This window comes from Rana temporaria, chromosome 9 (assembly GCF_905171775.1).
Source record: "Rana temporaria chromosome 9, aRanTem1.1, whole genome shotgun sequence".
Taxonomy (NCBI): domain Eukaryota; kingdom Metazoa; phylum Chordata; class Amphibia; order Anura; family Ranidae; genus Rana; species Rana temporaria.
In genome coordinates, this window is record NC_053497.1 from 105,681,653 (window position 1) to 105,698,281 (window position 16,629).

At 45.8% G+C, this 16,629-nt stretch overlaps 1 protein-coding gene across 10 annotated transcripts in view; it reads right to left on the bottom strand.

Moving 5' to 3' along the window:
* Positions 1–16,194, bottom strand: part of VAV2 (vav guanine nucleotide exchange factor 2) — a 324,488-nt gene extending 308,294 nt beyond the window's left edge. For 6 of the 10 annotated variants that reach the window (XM_040324063.1, XM_040324064.1, XM_040324067.1 and 3 more), the window contains exon 1: positions 15,398–16,193. In XM_040324063.1, coding sequence (XP_040179997.1) covers positions 15,398–15,601 — 204 coding nt within the window. In that variant the 5' untranslated portion in view covers positions 15,602–16,193. Of the gene's footprint in view, positions 1–15,397 lie in introns of all 10 variants that reach the window. The other 4 variants (XM_040324070.1, XM_040324065.1, XM_040324068.1 and 1 more) reach the window with 2 other exon arrangements.
* Between the last annotated feature and the right edge of the window lie 435 nt (positions 16,195–16,629).

The window sequence follows — 16,629 nt, forward strand, 5'->3', positions numbered from 1 at the left end:
ATACAATGTATGAACAGAGGATCAGTCATTTCCCCTAGTGAGTCCACCCCCCCCCTTCAGTTAGAACACACCCAGGGAACATACTTTTGCCCTTCTCCGCCCCCTAGTGTTAACCCCTTCCCTGCCAGTGGCATTTTTATAGTAATCCAATGCATTTTTATAGCACTGATCGCTATAAAAATGACAATGGTCCCAAAAATGTGTCAAAAGTGTCCGCCATAATGTCACAGTACCGAAAAAAAAACGCTGATCGCCGCCATTACTAGTTAAAAAAAAAAAAAATATTAATAAAAATGCCATAAAACTACCCCCTATTTTGTAAAGACCATAACTTTTGCACAAACCAATTAATAAACGCTTATTGCAAAAAAAAATTACGAAAAATATGTAGAAGAATACGTATCGGCCTAAACTGAGGAAATTTTTTTTTTATATATATATATTTATTATAGCAAAAAGTAAAACATATTAATTTTTTTCAAAATGGTCGCTCTATTTTTGTTTAGAGCGCAAAAAATAAAAACTGCAGAGGTGATCAAATACCACCAAAACAAAGCTCTATTTGTGGGAAAAAAGGACGCCAATTTTGTTTGGGAGCCACGTTGCACGACAGCGCAATTGTCAGTTAAAGCGACGCAGTGCTGAATCGCAAAAAGTGCTCTGGTCTTTGACCAGCAATATGGTCCGGGGCTGAAGTGGTTAAAACAGTTCTCATTGACCAACATGAGATATCACATCATGCGACTTGGGGGTCTCAAAAGTCGGATCCCAAGTCTCGGCAGTGTGAACCGAGCCTTAAAGGGGGTTTACCTTAATGCATCCTATGCATTAAGGTACAAAAATTTCTGTCAGTGACTGGCCCCACAGCCCCCTCGTTTTACTTACCTGAGCCCCGTATTTCCCTTGGAGACGCACTGTCCCTCTCTGTACAGGGTCCCAGCTCTTGATTGGATAGACTGATAGCAGCACAGTCATTGGCTTCCACTGCTGTCAATCAAATCCATCAACGTGGGCGCTGGGGTGTGGGGCCGAGTCCAGCATTTGTGTCTATGGACGTCGAATGCTGGACTCGGGAGCGCGCCCGCAAGGTAACTCCCCCGGGAGAGCGCTTCTCCTAGGGGGTTATCTGATGTGAGGAGGAGCCGCGAGAGCTGCCAAGGGACCCCAGAAGTCGAGGATTGGGGCCACTCTGTGCAAAACGAACTGCACAGTGGAGGCAAGTATGACATGTTTGTTATTTTAAATAAAAAGGCTTACAATCACTTTAAGAACATACACAGCTGCACGTTCAGAGAAAGGAACCATTTTCCTTAAAAAGATATTTTAGTTCCCAGATTGACAGGGCAGTTCCTTAATTTTACCTTGGATAGAAAAAAAAAAAAAAAAAAAAAAAAAACACCACAGTTGTACACCTGTCAATTGTTTCCCGCACTGCGAGCACCTGTGACAGGATACAAATTGCACACATCCACCTTCCTAGGAATGACTAAACCGCTGCTGCAACCATGCGCACGGTCTCCTGCCTTCTGTCAGTGGCAACACAAAGTCTCTGCTATGGCGTCATGGAGATGAGTCAAATCTTGCTGAATGGGGGACTGTTGGAAGCAGAGAGTGTCAACGGGGAGCCACACAGTGACCGTCTTCCTCCGTCAAAGAGAGTGGTTCTGTTCTGTACTGCAGAGAGGAAAACACAGAGAACAGCGGGAATTTGCACACAGTGCTTTGATATCACACAGTCTCGCTTTATTTCGCTCCCTCTTTATCGTAGATTAAAAAGCGCTGCACATCTCTTGCCAGGAACAAACAGATCTTCCCCTTTCCTCATGAAGGATGCTATTGTAAGCTAAATCTGTTCCGATACAGCTCCAGCAAGTGATTTCACGGGCTGTGGTTTACAGGCAGACAAGCTGGATTTATTTATTTATATTTATTAATCCCTCCGACAACTACAGGTTCTGAAGATGATATGTGCTGCCCTGTCATAATAGAAATATAGGCGCTACAATGGTCAACTTGTTTCTTAATGGTGCAAAATATCCTCATCTTTGCTTGGGACCCATATCACACTAGGGATATTGTCACCGTTGGAAAATTGCTGAAAGAGCAAATAAACTACTCACCTACCTACCTCTACAGTTATAATCTCTCACTGGGCTGACCACTAATTAGTCTCTGCTAGGGACACCAAACAAGCAGGTGAGAGACTGAATATTTGGGGCTTCTTTTGGGTTTGATGCAGGCTTCTGTGGCACAAAATTGTACCATCTCCCATATACTGTAAACCATGAACACGTGACCTGTCGGTCTTACAGCGTTAAATGAAGCTTTAATAACAAATAACAGAAAGCTAATATGGCAACACATGGACAGGTATTACTAAAGATGATGCTCACTGTGTGGCACTACAAAGCTGATACATTAGACCCCAAACTCATGTTTATCCACCACAACCAGCCACATCATCTGCTTCCAGCAAGCATCTACCTCCTTTACCATGTTTTTACTGAAAAGAGACTGAGCACGCATGTCCACCATACAAGGTTCTATAATGTGTATTTTCCTAGGATTCAGAATTCAGTACACAATGCAATTTAAAGTGGTAATAATTCCCTCCACAATGAGCTAGTTTGCATCACATACTAGCTCATTATGAAATACTTACCTTAGAATGATGCGCTGCAGTGCCACCCGCACTCCACTCCCCACCAACGGCCAACATCTTTCACCGGAGTAACTTCCTGGTTTGCAGGGCTCCGGTGCTGTGATTGGCCTGGGGGCCGTGATGACGTCACTCCCGTGCATATACGCGGGCCGTTTCTTCAGTGCGTATGCACCAATGATGTCGGCAGTTAAACTATGCAAGTTTAGGAGATATTAACAGTACCTACAGGTAAGCCTTACTATAGGCTTACCCGTAGGTTCAAGTGGTGTAACAGAGTTTACAACCACTTTAAATTTACATTTGGTAAGAATTGGTAGCAAACTGCAACACAATAAAAGGTTTGCTTTTGGGGGTTTAATACTGCTTTAAGTCCTTCTGCCATGACTTTTTGGTCAAAGGTCATCCATCCACTAAAATCTTAGGCCCCTTTAACACTGGGGCAGGACGTGCAGTGGCGGTATAGCGCCGCTATTTTTAGCGGAATTGCTGCGGAATTCGGCCGCTAGTGGGGCGGTATTAACCCCCACTAACGGCCAAAAAAGGGTTATTACCACCTGCAGAGGCGCATTGCTGGTGGTATTACTGCGGTCTCCCATTACTTTCAATGGGAAGGAGCGGTGAAGAAACGCGGTAAACACATCGCTCCAAAGAGGAGATTTTTTTTTCGCCAGCGCATCGACTCAGTGTGAAAGCCCTCAAGCTTTCACAGTGAGAATGCAGTGCAGGAGTTTTTCAGGCGGTATTTAGGCACTATTTTTAGCGCTAAACCGCCTGAAAAAAAACTCCTTGTGTGAAAGGGGCCTTAGTGTCATAAAGATATTCACAAAAACACATGGCAAGCTCCATTACAAAATAAGATTAAAGCTTGATTAGCAATCACTAAACAGACCATATTCCAATAATACCTGCTCAGGTGATAATCTCTAGAAACTAGAACAAACTATAAATTGTCCAGAAGTCTACACAGAGTAGACAATATCATGGTTAAAGTTAAAAAGTATTTTGAACAACAAACATAATACATTTCTGTGTAAAAAAGGGAGCCATGGTTACAACATTTCCATTCAGGAATGGATGCCAACAGCCTTTAAGTGTTTGGGTAAACAGCTTCTCCTGCTCCCTCCCCATCAGCTTAAAGAAACATTAAGGCCCCTTTCACACTGGGGTGTTTTTCAAGCATTATTCGAGCGAAGCCTCATCTGCAATCCCAATGTGCTGGTAAAGCACCGGTAAGACCCTAACATTTTAGGGCGTTTTTGCAGTGCCTCAGTGTGAAAGGGTAAGGCGTTTTTACAGCGCTTTCAATGAATTTCAATAGAGAGGGGTGTTTTTGGAGCGTTTTTTTTCAGCCCCCAAAAGCTGCTCCAAAGGTGCTGCTTGCAGGACTTAGTGTGAAAGGCGTCTAAAGCTTCAGTTTTGTTTTTATTCAAATAATAAACTTACCTGCTCTGTGCAATAGTTTTTCACAGAGCAGCTCTGGTCCTCCTCTTCTGGGATCCCCTGCGAATGCCCCTATAGAAAGCTGCTTTCTATGGGGGCACTCGTGCAGGCTTACGCCTGAGCTTTCCTGTCTATAGACAGAGACCGGGTGGCTTGGCTCTGCCACCGCATCACAGCAATTGATTGACAGCAGCAGGAGCCAATTTCAATTTCAATCTGCCCAGTGAGGAGGGAGAAAGCAAAAAAAGCGAAAGAATCTTAAACTGGCATCTGACTGAATGCAGGCGCGGTTTGGCTGCCAATTTTCCAACGGACTCCTTTAAGTTTTCAATTGAGGGATAATGGGCGGGATCCGTGTATAGCCAACTTTAATTTCCGTTACTCTATTATGACCTAATGAATAGGCACACTAGACAAAGCCAGACACTTGTATAATCGTTTTATTGGCATATTCCTGTAATGATGATCGTTATAGCTTTTCTTTCCTTTTGTTTTATTGGCAAATATAGTTTACATGCAATTTAATCTTCATGAATATTTTTCTGTACATATACAAATTGTTATACAATGTTACTAAACTGTCACAGATATGACTGTATTCTCTTGTAAAACCTAATAAAAAACAATGAAACGGAGCTTTCAGTTTAACCCGTCCCCGCCGATGTAACACTTATGCATCAGTACGGCTCTACAGTTCTATGTGGAGAGTGTGCTCACTGCATGCTCTCAAAGCAAAGCCCAAGCTGTCAACTACAGCTCTAAGTCACTGTTTACAATCAGGAGCCACTGGACAGAGTTCCCAATCATGTGATCACTCCAACAGCCAATCACAGTGGTTACATGATCAACAACTCTGCCTTCTATCTTCTAGAACAGTGGTCTCCAAACTGTGGCCCGGGGGCAGGATGTGGCCCTTTGGTAGGTTTTATCTGGCCCCTTGGGGCACCCTTCCACCAACTCACACCAATGATGGGGCACCATTCCCCCTACTGACACCATCGACGGGGCATGATCCTACTATTGATACCAACAACGGAGCACTATTTCGCCCATTAAAACCAATGACAGGGCACTATTCCTCCCGCTAACACCAATGATGGAGCACCATTACCCCCACTGACACCATCAATAGGGCACTATATAGCTCCAATCAGAAACACCAACCAGAAGTTTTTTTTTCTGCCTCTAAATGTTGAACTTAAAATATTCCTCTAATTGTCCTAATGTGCATAGATATATAGGGTAACAAGCTGCTTCTACAGGCAGAACCCAAAACTCCTGCAGAAGCAGCATCTTTTAAGCCAGTGTGCATGGAGCCCAAGGCTACTTTCATATTGGGGCATGGGCGGTAAAGAGCCACTACTTTTAGCAGGCGCTTTACCATTGTTTTTGCATGGCTACTCGCCTGCTAGCGGGACGCTTTTAACTGCCGCTAGCGGCTGAAAAAGGGTTAAAACCGCCCGGCTACTTCAGCTGCCCATTTATTTCTGAAATAAGGAAAATACAAAGTTGTGGTTGGATCCCCATGTAATGGCTGTGGCAGATGTGCAGACCCTGAACCTCACCGTCAAGATCATCAGGAGTGATGTAAGGAATTACCATCACTGGATGGTTTAACCTTGCAAATCCAAAATCCCAGCAGACAACCTCCTAAAGTCACCCACATTTCCTCTTGGAATACAAACTGCGCTGATGCCAGAATGGCCCAGTGAGGAGAGGGAGGGGTGAAAACTCTGCCACCCAGAGAATTATGTGTCAGGATTAATGAAATTTGTGGCATCTGTGAACTCTGCTATTCTATGGGCGCCGGTGTTCACATGACACTGAAGGGCAGTGGAAGGCTGCGCTTGTCTGGTGCAATTAATGTATTCTGCCAATCATTGCGGAAAGAGGAGAGAACGGGACTGTGTATTACAAGAAGGAAGCGCCCGATAACCGCAGGAGATGATCACAGGAAGAAAACACTGGTACTACACACATATGGGCTATCTATACCCCCAAAAAATACAAGCTGAAAGATTATTGCACTTCAAAAATCTTTTTTCAAATGTGAACTGTAGGGGCATATGAATATTATTAAATGTTATTAAAGCAAAACTCCACTAAATATTGTTACAGTACATCTGAACTGAATGTACAAATGTACAACCTTCTGTGACCCAGAATACCATTAAAGTAAAAAGCTATGCGGTCAGTTCTGGGCCTTGTACAAAATCCCCAGTAAGGCCCTTTTCACACTACAAAATAAATCCGTTTTAATAATCTGTTCTAAAATCCGTCAGATAATGTTAAAAAACGGAAGTTATACGTCCTTTATAAAATATCATTAAAGTCTATGGGATTTTTTTATGTTCCGTAAAGATCCGTAATAGTCCGTTATAACATACGGACGTTAGTTATAACGGAATATGTGACGGGTCTTGCACTATTTTTTGTAAATTTTTTGTCCGTTGCAAGTTAACGTCCGTTATATTTTAACATTGAAGTCTATGGCACATGGACGTTAGTAAATGTTTCCGTAAATGTCCGTTATGTTAACGGACGTTAATTTTACTGAGCATGGATATTCAGGGGAACCCCGCCGTCAATTTAAAACAAAAATGACGCGCGGTTCCCGGTAAATATCCATAACCAGACCCTTCAGGTCTGGTATGGATATTCAGGGGAACCCCGCCGTCAATTTAAAACAAAAATGACGTGCGGTTCCCCCTAAATATCCATAACCAGACCCATTATCCGAGCACGTTGACCTGGCCGGCCGCAGAAAAGAGGGGGGGACAGAGTGCGGCCCCCCCTCTCTCCTGAACCGCACCAGGCCACATGCCCTCAACATGGGGAGGATGTCCCCATGTTGATGGGGACAAGGGTCTCATCCCCACAACCCTTGCCCGGTGGTTGTGGGGGTCTGCGGGCGGGAGGTTTATCAGAATCTGGAAGACCCCTTTAACAAAGGGGACCCCCAGATCCTGACCCCCCCCCCCCTGTGTGAAATGGTAATGGGGTACACTGTACCTCTACCATTTCACGAAGGAAGTAAAAAAGTATTGTAAAAAAAACACACTGACACAAAAGAATAAAGTCCTTTATTAAAAAAAAAAAAAAAAAACTCCAGCGCTGAAAAATCCACTCGTTCCCGGCTTCCTGCGTTGTCCTGATCCAGCGACGGGTGCGGGTGATCTCCCGCGATGAGAAGATCCAGCGTCGGGTGATCTCCGCTCCGGCGATGTGAAGATCCATCCATCCGGCGCAGCAGCATCCCGGACCTCCTCTCACCGCTGGGCACAGCCCAGCGAATGAGCGGCTGAAGCAGTGACATTTCTTATATAGAGGAGGCAGAGCCACCCGTCACGTGACCCTGCCCCCTCTGACGTACCCTCTGCTACGTCACTGGGGAAGACCAAGAAGAGGAAAGACCTTTCCTCTTCTCGGGCTTACCCAGTGATGTAGCAGAGGTACGTCAGAGGGGGCAGGGTCACGTGACGGGTGGCTCTGCCTCCTCTATATAAGAAATGTCACAGCTTCAGCCGCTCATTCGCTGGGCTGTGCCCAGCGGTGAGAGGAGGTCCGGGATGCTGCTGCGCCGGATGGATGGATCTTCACATCGCCGGAGCAGAGATCACCCGACGCTGGATCTTCTCATCGCGGGAGATCACCCGCACCCGTCGCTGGATCAGGACAACGCAGGAAACCGGGAACGAGTGGATTTTTCAGCGCTGGAGTTTTTTTTTTTTTTTTATAAAAAGGACTTTATTCTTTTGTGTCAGTGTGTTTTTTTTACAATACTTTTTACTTCCTTCGTGAAATGGTAGAGGTACAGTGTACCCCATTACCATTTCACACAGGGGGGGGGGTCAGGATCTGGGGGTCCCCTTTGTTAAAGGGGTCTTCCAGATTCTGATAAACCTCCCGCAGACCCCCACAACCACCGGGCAAAGGTTGTGGGGATGAGACCCTTGTCCCCATCAACATGGGGACATCCTCCCCATGTTGAGGGCATGTGGCCTGGTGCGGTTCAGGAGAGAGGGGGGGCCGCACTCTGTCCCCCCCTCTTTTCTGCTGCCGGCCAGGTCAACGTGCTCGGATAATGGGTCTGGTTATGGATATTTAGGGGGAACCGCACGTCATTTTTGTTTTAAATTGACGGCGGGGTTCCCCTGAATATCCATACCAGACCTGAAGGGTCTGGTTAGGATATTTACCGGGAACCGCACGTCATTTTTGTTTTAAATTGACGGCGGGGTTCCCCTGAATATTCATACGACTTCTGGAGCTGGACTTCAAGAAAGGGTGAAATGTTTTTTATTAACGGACGTTAGAAAGGAATGATAAAACGGATGTATACGGATATATACGGATAAACATTATCCGTTTTCAATATAGGAAGAATGGTAAAATAGTTATCCGTATGTATCCGTTATTAAATCCGTTAATAAATGTCCGTTAATAGGTGTAATACGGATATTATAAAACGGACATACAATCCATAGTGTGAAAGAAGCCTAACTCCTGTAAAGTGTCAGCCGCAGCCAGCTATAGGAATACAATAGCCAGTAGTGGGAGATTTGTCCACACGCTGTAATGTGACTGGGGAAATCTGTGAATTTCTCTGGTTCAGAACTTACATAAGTCTATACTTCCCTCCACTCCAATCTGACAGCATTCAGACCGGGTGACCGGCCACCGATGTCCCGAGTGTTGCATTGCAGGCCACAACAGGGGCATGGGTCGTATGTTCCCCCATAACTGCAAGTACTAGTTCTTTTTACCAGACTCTAGAAGCAGGTCCAGCAATTAGGGAGCACTGCAAAAGGAAAACACAGGTTGCTCACTCTGCCCACAATAAAGTGAACCAGTCATGTTCCTTACTATAGACAATGTACAGGTTCACTTTAAAAGCATAAAGGTGCCATTAAATCAAGTTGCCTTGCAAGACAGGTACTGGGACACATATGGGACATTATGCAAGATTCTATGGTGTTCAATGACCATCCTGTAGACGTGACAGATAACCTTCTACTTGAAGAAGTAAGAGAAGTATGAGTTTTCGTTTCTTTTGAGATTCATACTTACCCCAGTGGATGGAGCATCAGACCGATGCTGCAGCTAGGGTTGCCACCTCATCCCTTTAAAACAGAACACATATGAATAACACAGGTTCTGTGGCTGATTAAGGTGGTAATTGAACTCAAGTGGAGCCTTATCTAAATTAAATTAGCCTCAGAACCTGTGTAATTCATATGTGTTCTGTTTTAAAGGGATGAGGTGGCAACCCTAGCTGCAGCTGTCCCCTGAAATCTCTGCACTCAGATCCGGGCCACCGCACACCGTCGATGGCTCGGTTCTTACAGCTTCCTAGGAGGAGAGATGCTGCCTGTCAGTCAGCATCTCTCCTGCTCTGATCCGAGCTGTGTATGGGGCGGGGGAGCGGCCGTCTCAGCGTCTTGCTGAGACAACACTGAAGAAATGGCAGCACTCCAAGATCCATCAAAATTCTTGTTTAATAAAAAGGAACATCCCAAGTGTTACAACCAGTTCAAATGGTAGACGGGTTTCACATACTAACAGGTGCACTTATTCATTACAATTGTAATAAATAATCGCACCCCTTAGTGTGTAAACTCGTCTACCATTTGAACTGTTTGCAACACTTGGGATGTTCCTTTATTAAACAAGAATTTTGATGGATCTTGGAGTGCTGCCAATCCTTCAGTGTTGATCGTATGCGGAGTTGAGCCGAAGCAGGCACCCGTGATATCATTAGGCTTCCTGTCTCACCTGGAGCAGCAAGTTCTTTGTTTGGATAGACTTGCTGAGACTGCCATCAAACAAGGCAGCTGGGGGATGCAGACTTGGGAAGTCGGGATGACGTGCTGCATCAACTGATGGCAGTGACGTTAGCGGAGAGCAGACTTCAGACCACTCTCCACTGAAAACGGGTCACAGGAGAGGAAAAACAAAATGACCCTCCTGTGACCCTTAGGAGAAGCCCAGCCTTAAAAGCACAGGCTGGACTTGTCCATTAAAACTTCCTGCAGGAAATGGTTATCAAATGCTTCACTAAGAAAAATTTGCATACAGATGCGACTCCAACGTGTAGGGCACCAGGGAGCTTAAAGTCCACCTCGTATTGGAAATACATTAAGTGGGCTGTCATTGTTTTCCTCTGACTGGGTGCCATGTGGATCCACTGGCTTTAATACATTCTGAAGTCGCTGGTCTGAAACAAATATGGAGATGAATAATTTAAACTTTTTCTGCAACTTTCTGCATGCTTATTCTGGCTCTGTGGCTATGGCTAATTAGTGCAGTTCTGCACAGGTAAAGCAGGAAAAAGGTTGCACCTCTCAAAACATGGCCATCTAGAAATCGCATGGTGCTTTGGCACCATGCAATTGCATGTGCAGAAAAGCTCACTGCATTTTTCAATAGGGGGGAGGTGCCATTAAGGGTAGGGCAAGGTTCACATTAGACCAGTGTGAGAATGCGTGTACATCACATGCATTCCCGCACCCGCATGTAGCTGCACAGAAACCATAGAGCTTTAAAAAATTTGCCCTGGGGTGCCATTAACTTCTGACGCGCCCACACACTGAAAAACCTAGTGCAGTTTTCTAGTGCGGTCGCATTTTTAAAAAAAAGCTGCAGGAACCTTTATCCTGAAAAAAATAAATAAAAACACAACAGGCACAACAGCCTATTCAAATGAATGGTTACTGTGCCTGCAAAAACACAACACAAAATTTTAGCACTAATGTGAATCGATCCTTAAATGGGAAGTAAACCAACTTTTCCAAAAAAAAAAAACACCTGCAAGACAAACTGTCATTGGAGAATACGGTTTTCATTAGAGTGCACTTGGTCAGCAACAATTTTTAGGTAGTTGGTACGTGTAAAAGTAACATCCATTTAACACATTGCACGAAGCATCACGCTGTCACTGCTGGCTTGCCTTCTTTCCATAGTGTACCCTGGTGCCATCTCAACCCCAGAGATAAACAACACACACACACACACACACACACACACACACACACACACACACACACACGGCCATCCATATAATGTAAAAGAAAACCCAATTCATTAGCCACTATCTTCCTTTGTTCTGTGGTCCAGTTCTGATGCTCACGTGCCTTTGTAGGTGCTTTTGGCTGTGGACATGGGTCAGCATTGGCACTTACTGCCCAATACATCCCACCCACTTCCAGAAGCCATTGTAATAGGAAAATAACGTTATTCACTTTACTCGTCAGTGGCAATAATGTTACGGACGATCAGTGTATTTTCAACCAGTATCATGCACTGGAAGGGGGACTGACTGACACAACTATACTGAAGCTTGTGTACAGCTCTGATAGTGTCCCATTTCATGACCTGGTAATACTGCAGTATTATTGTAACCTCAAGGAATACAAGTCTCGCTCTTCAGTGATAAAGCAGACATGCAGCATGAGGACAGTGGCAGGTGCAATGAAATGCGTGAAAATGCAAAACGAATTGCGTTTTGCATTTTCTCGCAGCCGCAGTCATGGTAAACTAGTGTACATGTAGTCTTAGGTAGTTTGTCTCGTCCTTGTAAACTGATACATTCTACTGGAGAACTTGGGCTTTTGAGGAACTGTTAACAGATTTGCTGGCCTGATCACCAGATGAAGACAGAAGAGACCCAATGCTGCCATTACATCTAAGAATTGGTAAGCTGCAATATAATAAATGCTTGTGTTAAACTGTTTTAAGATTAAAAACCTTAAACAAAACTTTATAACTAATGGCAAAACTTTTTTTTTAGTTTTGGATTGGGGTAAAAGGGATTAGAATGTTTGTCAGATTATATTGCTGTCTGTGATCCCAGTAAAGTGATATTAAAGTTTCATTTTTGTTTCTTTAAAAAGAGCACCCTGGATCCTCCTCAGTGCCCCCACAGTAGGCAGCTTGCTATGGGGGCACCCGAGCCGAAGCTCCGTGTGTCCATTCAGACACAGAGCCATGGTTTGGCCCCACCCCCTCTCTTCTCATTGGCCAACTGTCAAGATTCGAAGCCAATTGCGGCGCTGCGGTGTCTCAGCCAATCAGGAGGGAGAGTCCCAGGCGGCTGAGGCACTCGGGGACATCACTGGATCGAGAGGGGGCTCAGGTAAGCATTAGGGGGGCCAAGCGGGGCTACTGAGCACTGAAGTTTTTTTTATCTTAATGCATCTTCTTTTTGGGTCCTTCAGCGACGCTCCTGGCTCCTCCTCTTCTCGAGTGCCCTGTTGGAGAGCCGCTCTCTCTCTGGGCATTCTTGCGGGCACGCTTCTGTGTCCTGCAGCTGCGTCTATTGACACAGACAGCAGGAATCGCCCCCCCCCCTTAAGTGTCATTGGATTTGATTGACAGCAGCGAGAGAAAATGGCTGCGCTGCCATCAATCTATACAGAAGGACCTGAGACACTGGCTGGGGGTGGTGTGCTTGTCCCCATCGCTGGAAAAACTGGGTTTAGGTAAGTATAAGGGGGGCAATGGGGGGGCTGCAGCAGCACAGGAGGTTTTTCACCTTAATGCAAAGAAAGCATTAAGGTGGAAAACCCTGAGGGTTTACAACCGCTTTAAAGTCAGCCGCCTGAACCATCAGTTCTCTTCCTCGCTGCACCTCGGGCACTGCACCTGGCTGGCAATCTTCTTTGACCTGTAACTTGTCCCAGAAGATTTCAGGGAGGGAAGAGAAGAGAACTTCCACTCAAGTCGCCTAGGTGACCCGAGTGGAAGTGGGATCTGGGTACCTGTCAAAATTAGGTACTTACTCCCCCACCCCCTTCCCAATGTGGCATAGGAGGAGGGGGGGGGGGGGGGAGTCCTTTAAGAGGAATGTCCACTTTTGGGTGGAACTCTGCTTTAATTTGCAGATATTTCCTCTTGCTTCCTGTTTAGCTATGGGACAGGAAGTGAAGGGAAATCTCTGCAATGGAACACAGATGGTGAAAAAATAAAAAATCTGACAGCGGGGAAATAACCCTCCCTTACTCTATCCAAAAAAAATATATATTAAAATAAAAGACTTTTGCAACCACTTAAAAAAAAAAACTTTTTTATTTCTACAACCAGCATCAGGGCCTGGGTCACTTCATAGCAATTTGTTGCATTTTTGCTTTACTTTAGAAGTCTTTTTTTATTTTTTTTATCATGTATAATTGTTTTACCTTATGACTTGAGGGTCTCCTAAGGAGGGACCTATTAGGGGCAAAGCAACTTAACTGGCTCTGTGAGACCAGTGAGCGGTCCTCATTGCCCGGTGGCACAGGTACACAAAAAGTTTACAGGAAAAAGGCTGTCAATGGGGAAGAGGCGTTAATTCTCAATGCGGTGACGTTGGGAAATGTTTAGTTCTACAGTAGCTCTAACCCACTGATGTCCTATCTATACTCTGCTTCTTATGCCAAGTGTATTTCCAGTAACCCCCACTCCTACTGGAAGCCTCCTCAAGAACCATACACAGGAGCCCAAAAAATATCACCACAACGCTGTGAGTGTGGCTACCTGTCCCATGTCTATGTTAACTATGTCAATGTCTGTTTAATGCCAAAGCTAAGCACAGACAATCAAAAGTAAGATCAAAACACCCTGATAGAGGCAGTATTGTGAATGATCAGAACTCCAGCATTGGCTATGATCAGCTATGGACCAACTGCTGTAGTCATCTTCGCCCCTTGCCTGTCCAATAATCAGCAAAGCGAACAGTAAAAAAGGAGCAAAGTGTACCTTATCATAAAGTGCACCTGTCACCATAGAGAATTATGCAGGCTGCCATTGATGACCTAGGTCAGGGGTCTCCAAACTGCGGCCCGAGGGCCGGATGTGGCCCTTTGCTAGCCTTCATCCGGCCCTTGGGGCAGTGTTGCTTCCAATGATATGAGGCACTATTCCTCCCAATGGCACCAACAATGGGGCACTATTTATTAGACTAATAGAAATGATGGAGCACTATTCCTCCTCATCCTACTGGCCACCAACACTGGGGCCATGTTTATTCTCACTGATGCTCGGCCCTGGGGCATTTCCTACCCGATCCGGCCCCTCTGAAGTCTGAAAGACCATAAACTGGCCCTTTGCTTTAAAAGTATGGAGACCCCTGACCTAGGTAATGCTAGTTGGCCAGCTTCTATATTTACAAAAATCACTGGCCCAGAATAAGCATGCAGAGAGAGTGAAGGCTGGTAATCTGCAACACAGAAAGTTCTCACGCCATGTGATCCGTATAACAGCCACACACCTAGCATTTTCAGAAGAACAAGTCAGCAATGACTCCCAGCACAAGTTGTGTTTAATAGAGCCACAAACCATTTTGTATAAATAATTGAAAAGCAGCAGACCAAAAAATAAAATAAAAAAAACTTGATGCGACACTGGCTAACCTGTTCCAGCAAGGAGTTAAACCACAGAGCCCAGCCAAGCACAGAGCCCCCCCAGGCCCACCGCACATGGGCAGCAGCTGCCCGACAAAAGGATGCAAAACGCAATGGTTGAGCCACCAGACCAACCTAGCAGCCAATCTTAATTCTGTGCACAGCGCTGTCATTCCCTGGGCACCCCTCACTGGCAATCCAGCCAACCAGGCATGATTAAACCCAAAACCGCCTGCAATCTACAATGACAGGTCAGCATGCAATAAAATGCCAATTAACAATAAAATAGTCCTAATGAATGATATAAAAAGGTAGCCAAAGAGATGTCGCGAGCGACCGAAATTCCATATGCTACAATGACATTCTATGTTACCAAAAGGGAGTCTCTCAGGAGCAACACGACGCTGTGGCAGCATCTGCTGCACACAGAAATGTCACAGCGATGGGCAAGCACTGCCACCCAGCATTAACCCCTAAAAGCGCTGTGTAACACTCATTCAAAACAATGATACAAATCTAAACAATGTGCTGCTGGGCATACAGTACAATACAACAGATTGACAGTAAAAAGCTGGAACAAACCAAAAACCAAAACATAAATAAAAAAATCAGACATGGGTGCCAACCTAAGCGTAGAAACACTGCAGGTGAGCAATTACCATCCGATAATCACACAGCGGCTTGTTTAGACAGAAACATGGAAGGTGGAAATTCTGCATTGTGACACAGGCCAGTTTGTAAGATGGCATAAGCGTGCGCCATGCGGGCAGAGGTGCCATGTGGCAGAACGGGACACAAAGATTAATCTGCATATATTCTACAAAGAAGAAAAATAAAAGCCATTTTTCCATTAGGTAGGGGGTAAGGCATCCCCTTTTTGCATTATTTACCACCCAAAAGATGCCCCCCGCATTACCTGTGACATCTGAGGGCGGAAATTGATGTCCTTGAGGTCGATAGATCCGGGGGATAAGTTGTGAAGAAGCTGGCACAGCAGGACCCCATCGCGGAGAGCTTGGGCTAAATCAAAGACCACGGCTGAGGGCAAGACTACCCTGTGGTTGGGGGGCAGAACTTTGCAGTCTATTAGCCAGCGGCCACATTGTCTCCATTCCTCCATGGTGGAGGGGGTGAGAGGGGCAAATTCCAGGGGCAAGGAGCGGCTCCTCCAGGTCAGGCTGCAGCCGGAGTCAGGGTGCTCATAGCAGGAAGAGGGTGCAATGTGCCCAGCGTATTGGTGTTAGGTGCCCACTATGTTCAGTAGGGGAAGGTGCAGGGTGCCCACTGTGTCAGTGCTGGGTGCCCAGTGTGTGTGTGTGTCAGTGCTGAATGTACAGTGCTGGGTACCCAGTGTGTGTAGAAGGGGAAGGTGCACCCTGTGTGTGTCAGTGTTGGGTGCTCAGTGTGTGTAGAAGGGGAAGGTGCACCCTGTGTGTGTGTAGAAGGTGTAGGGTGCACACTGTGTGCTAGCTGATAGATTAACCTTTGCACTGTACAATGCTGACAGGACTTCCTTGAGGCACAGACTGGGGGCAGCCAGGGGCTCCTCTCTGGGTTATGTGCACAGCTCAGCTCCTTCCATCTTCTTCCTCATGCATTGTCCATCCAGGGGCCACAGACACACAACAAAGGGCCCCGGCTCTCCTCTTCTGCCTCTCCCGGAGCTCCGCTCTCCTCCAGTGCGCGCCCCCGCCCGCCTCTCTGAGGCAGCGCGCTCCTGAGGTTGATCCCGAGAGTGGGCGGGGCTGATCCCGGCAATGGAGGCGTGGCCTGGGCAGGGACAGACGTTCAGCTGCAATGCTGCTACATTGATATTTATTGTTACCTTCAGAGGAAATGGGGACAATTGTATGACAATCAGATCGTGTGTGTGCGAGGCCAGTGAGTGGCGCTCTCTGCATGTCCTCCAGACATTCTACTGTTATTAATAATATCATTTATACGATAGAGAGAGAAATGATCACAACCCTGTGCTGGCTCCTTGTATTTTTGTAGAACAGATTTGTGATGAAGATTGCTATTAGCATGTTTCACTTGTATGTGGAGTCAGATGAGTTGGCTACCCAGGCTGCATTCACACGTTCTGTAAATATGCACAAGTTTGCAGCATTTATAAAACACACAAAAACCGCCTTTCACGCTTGCGTT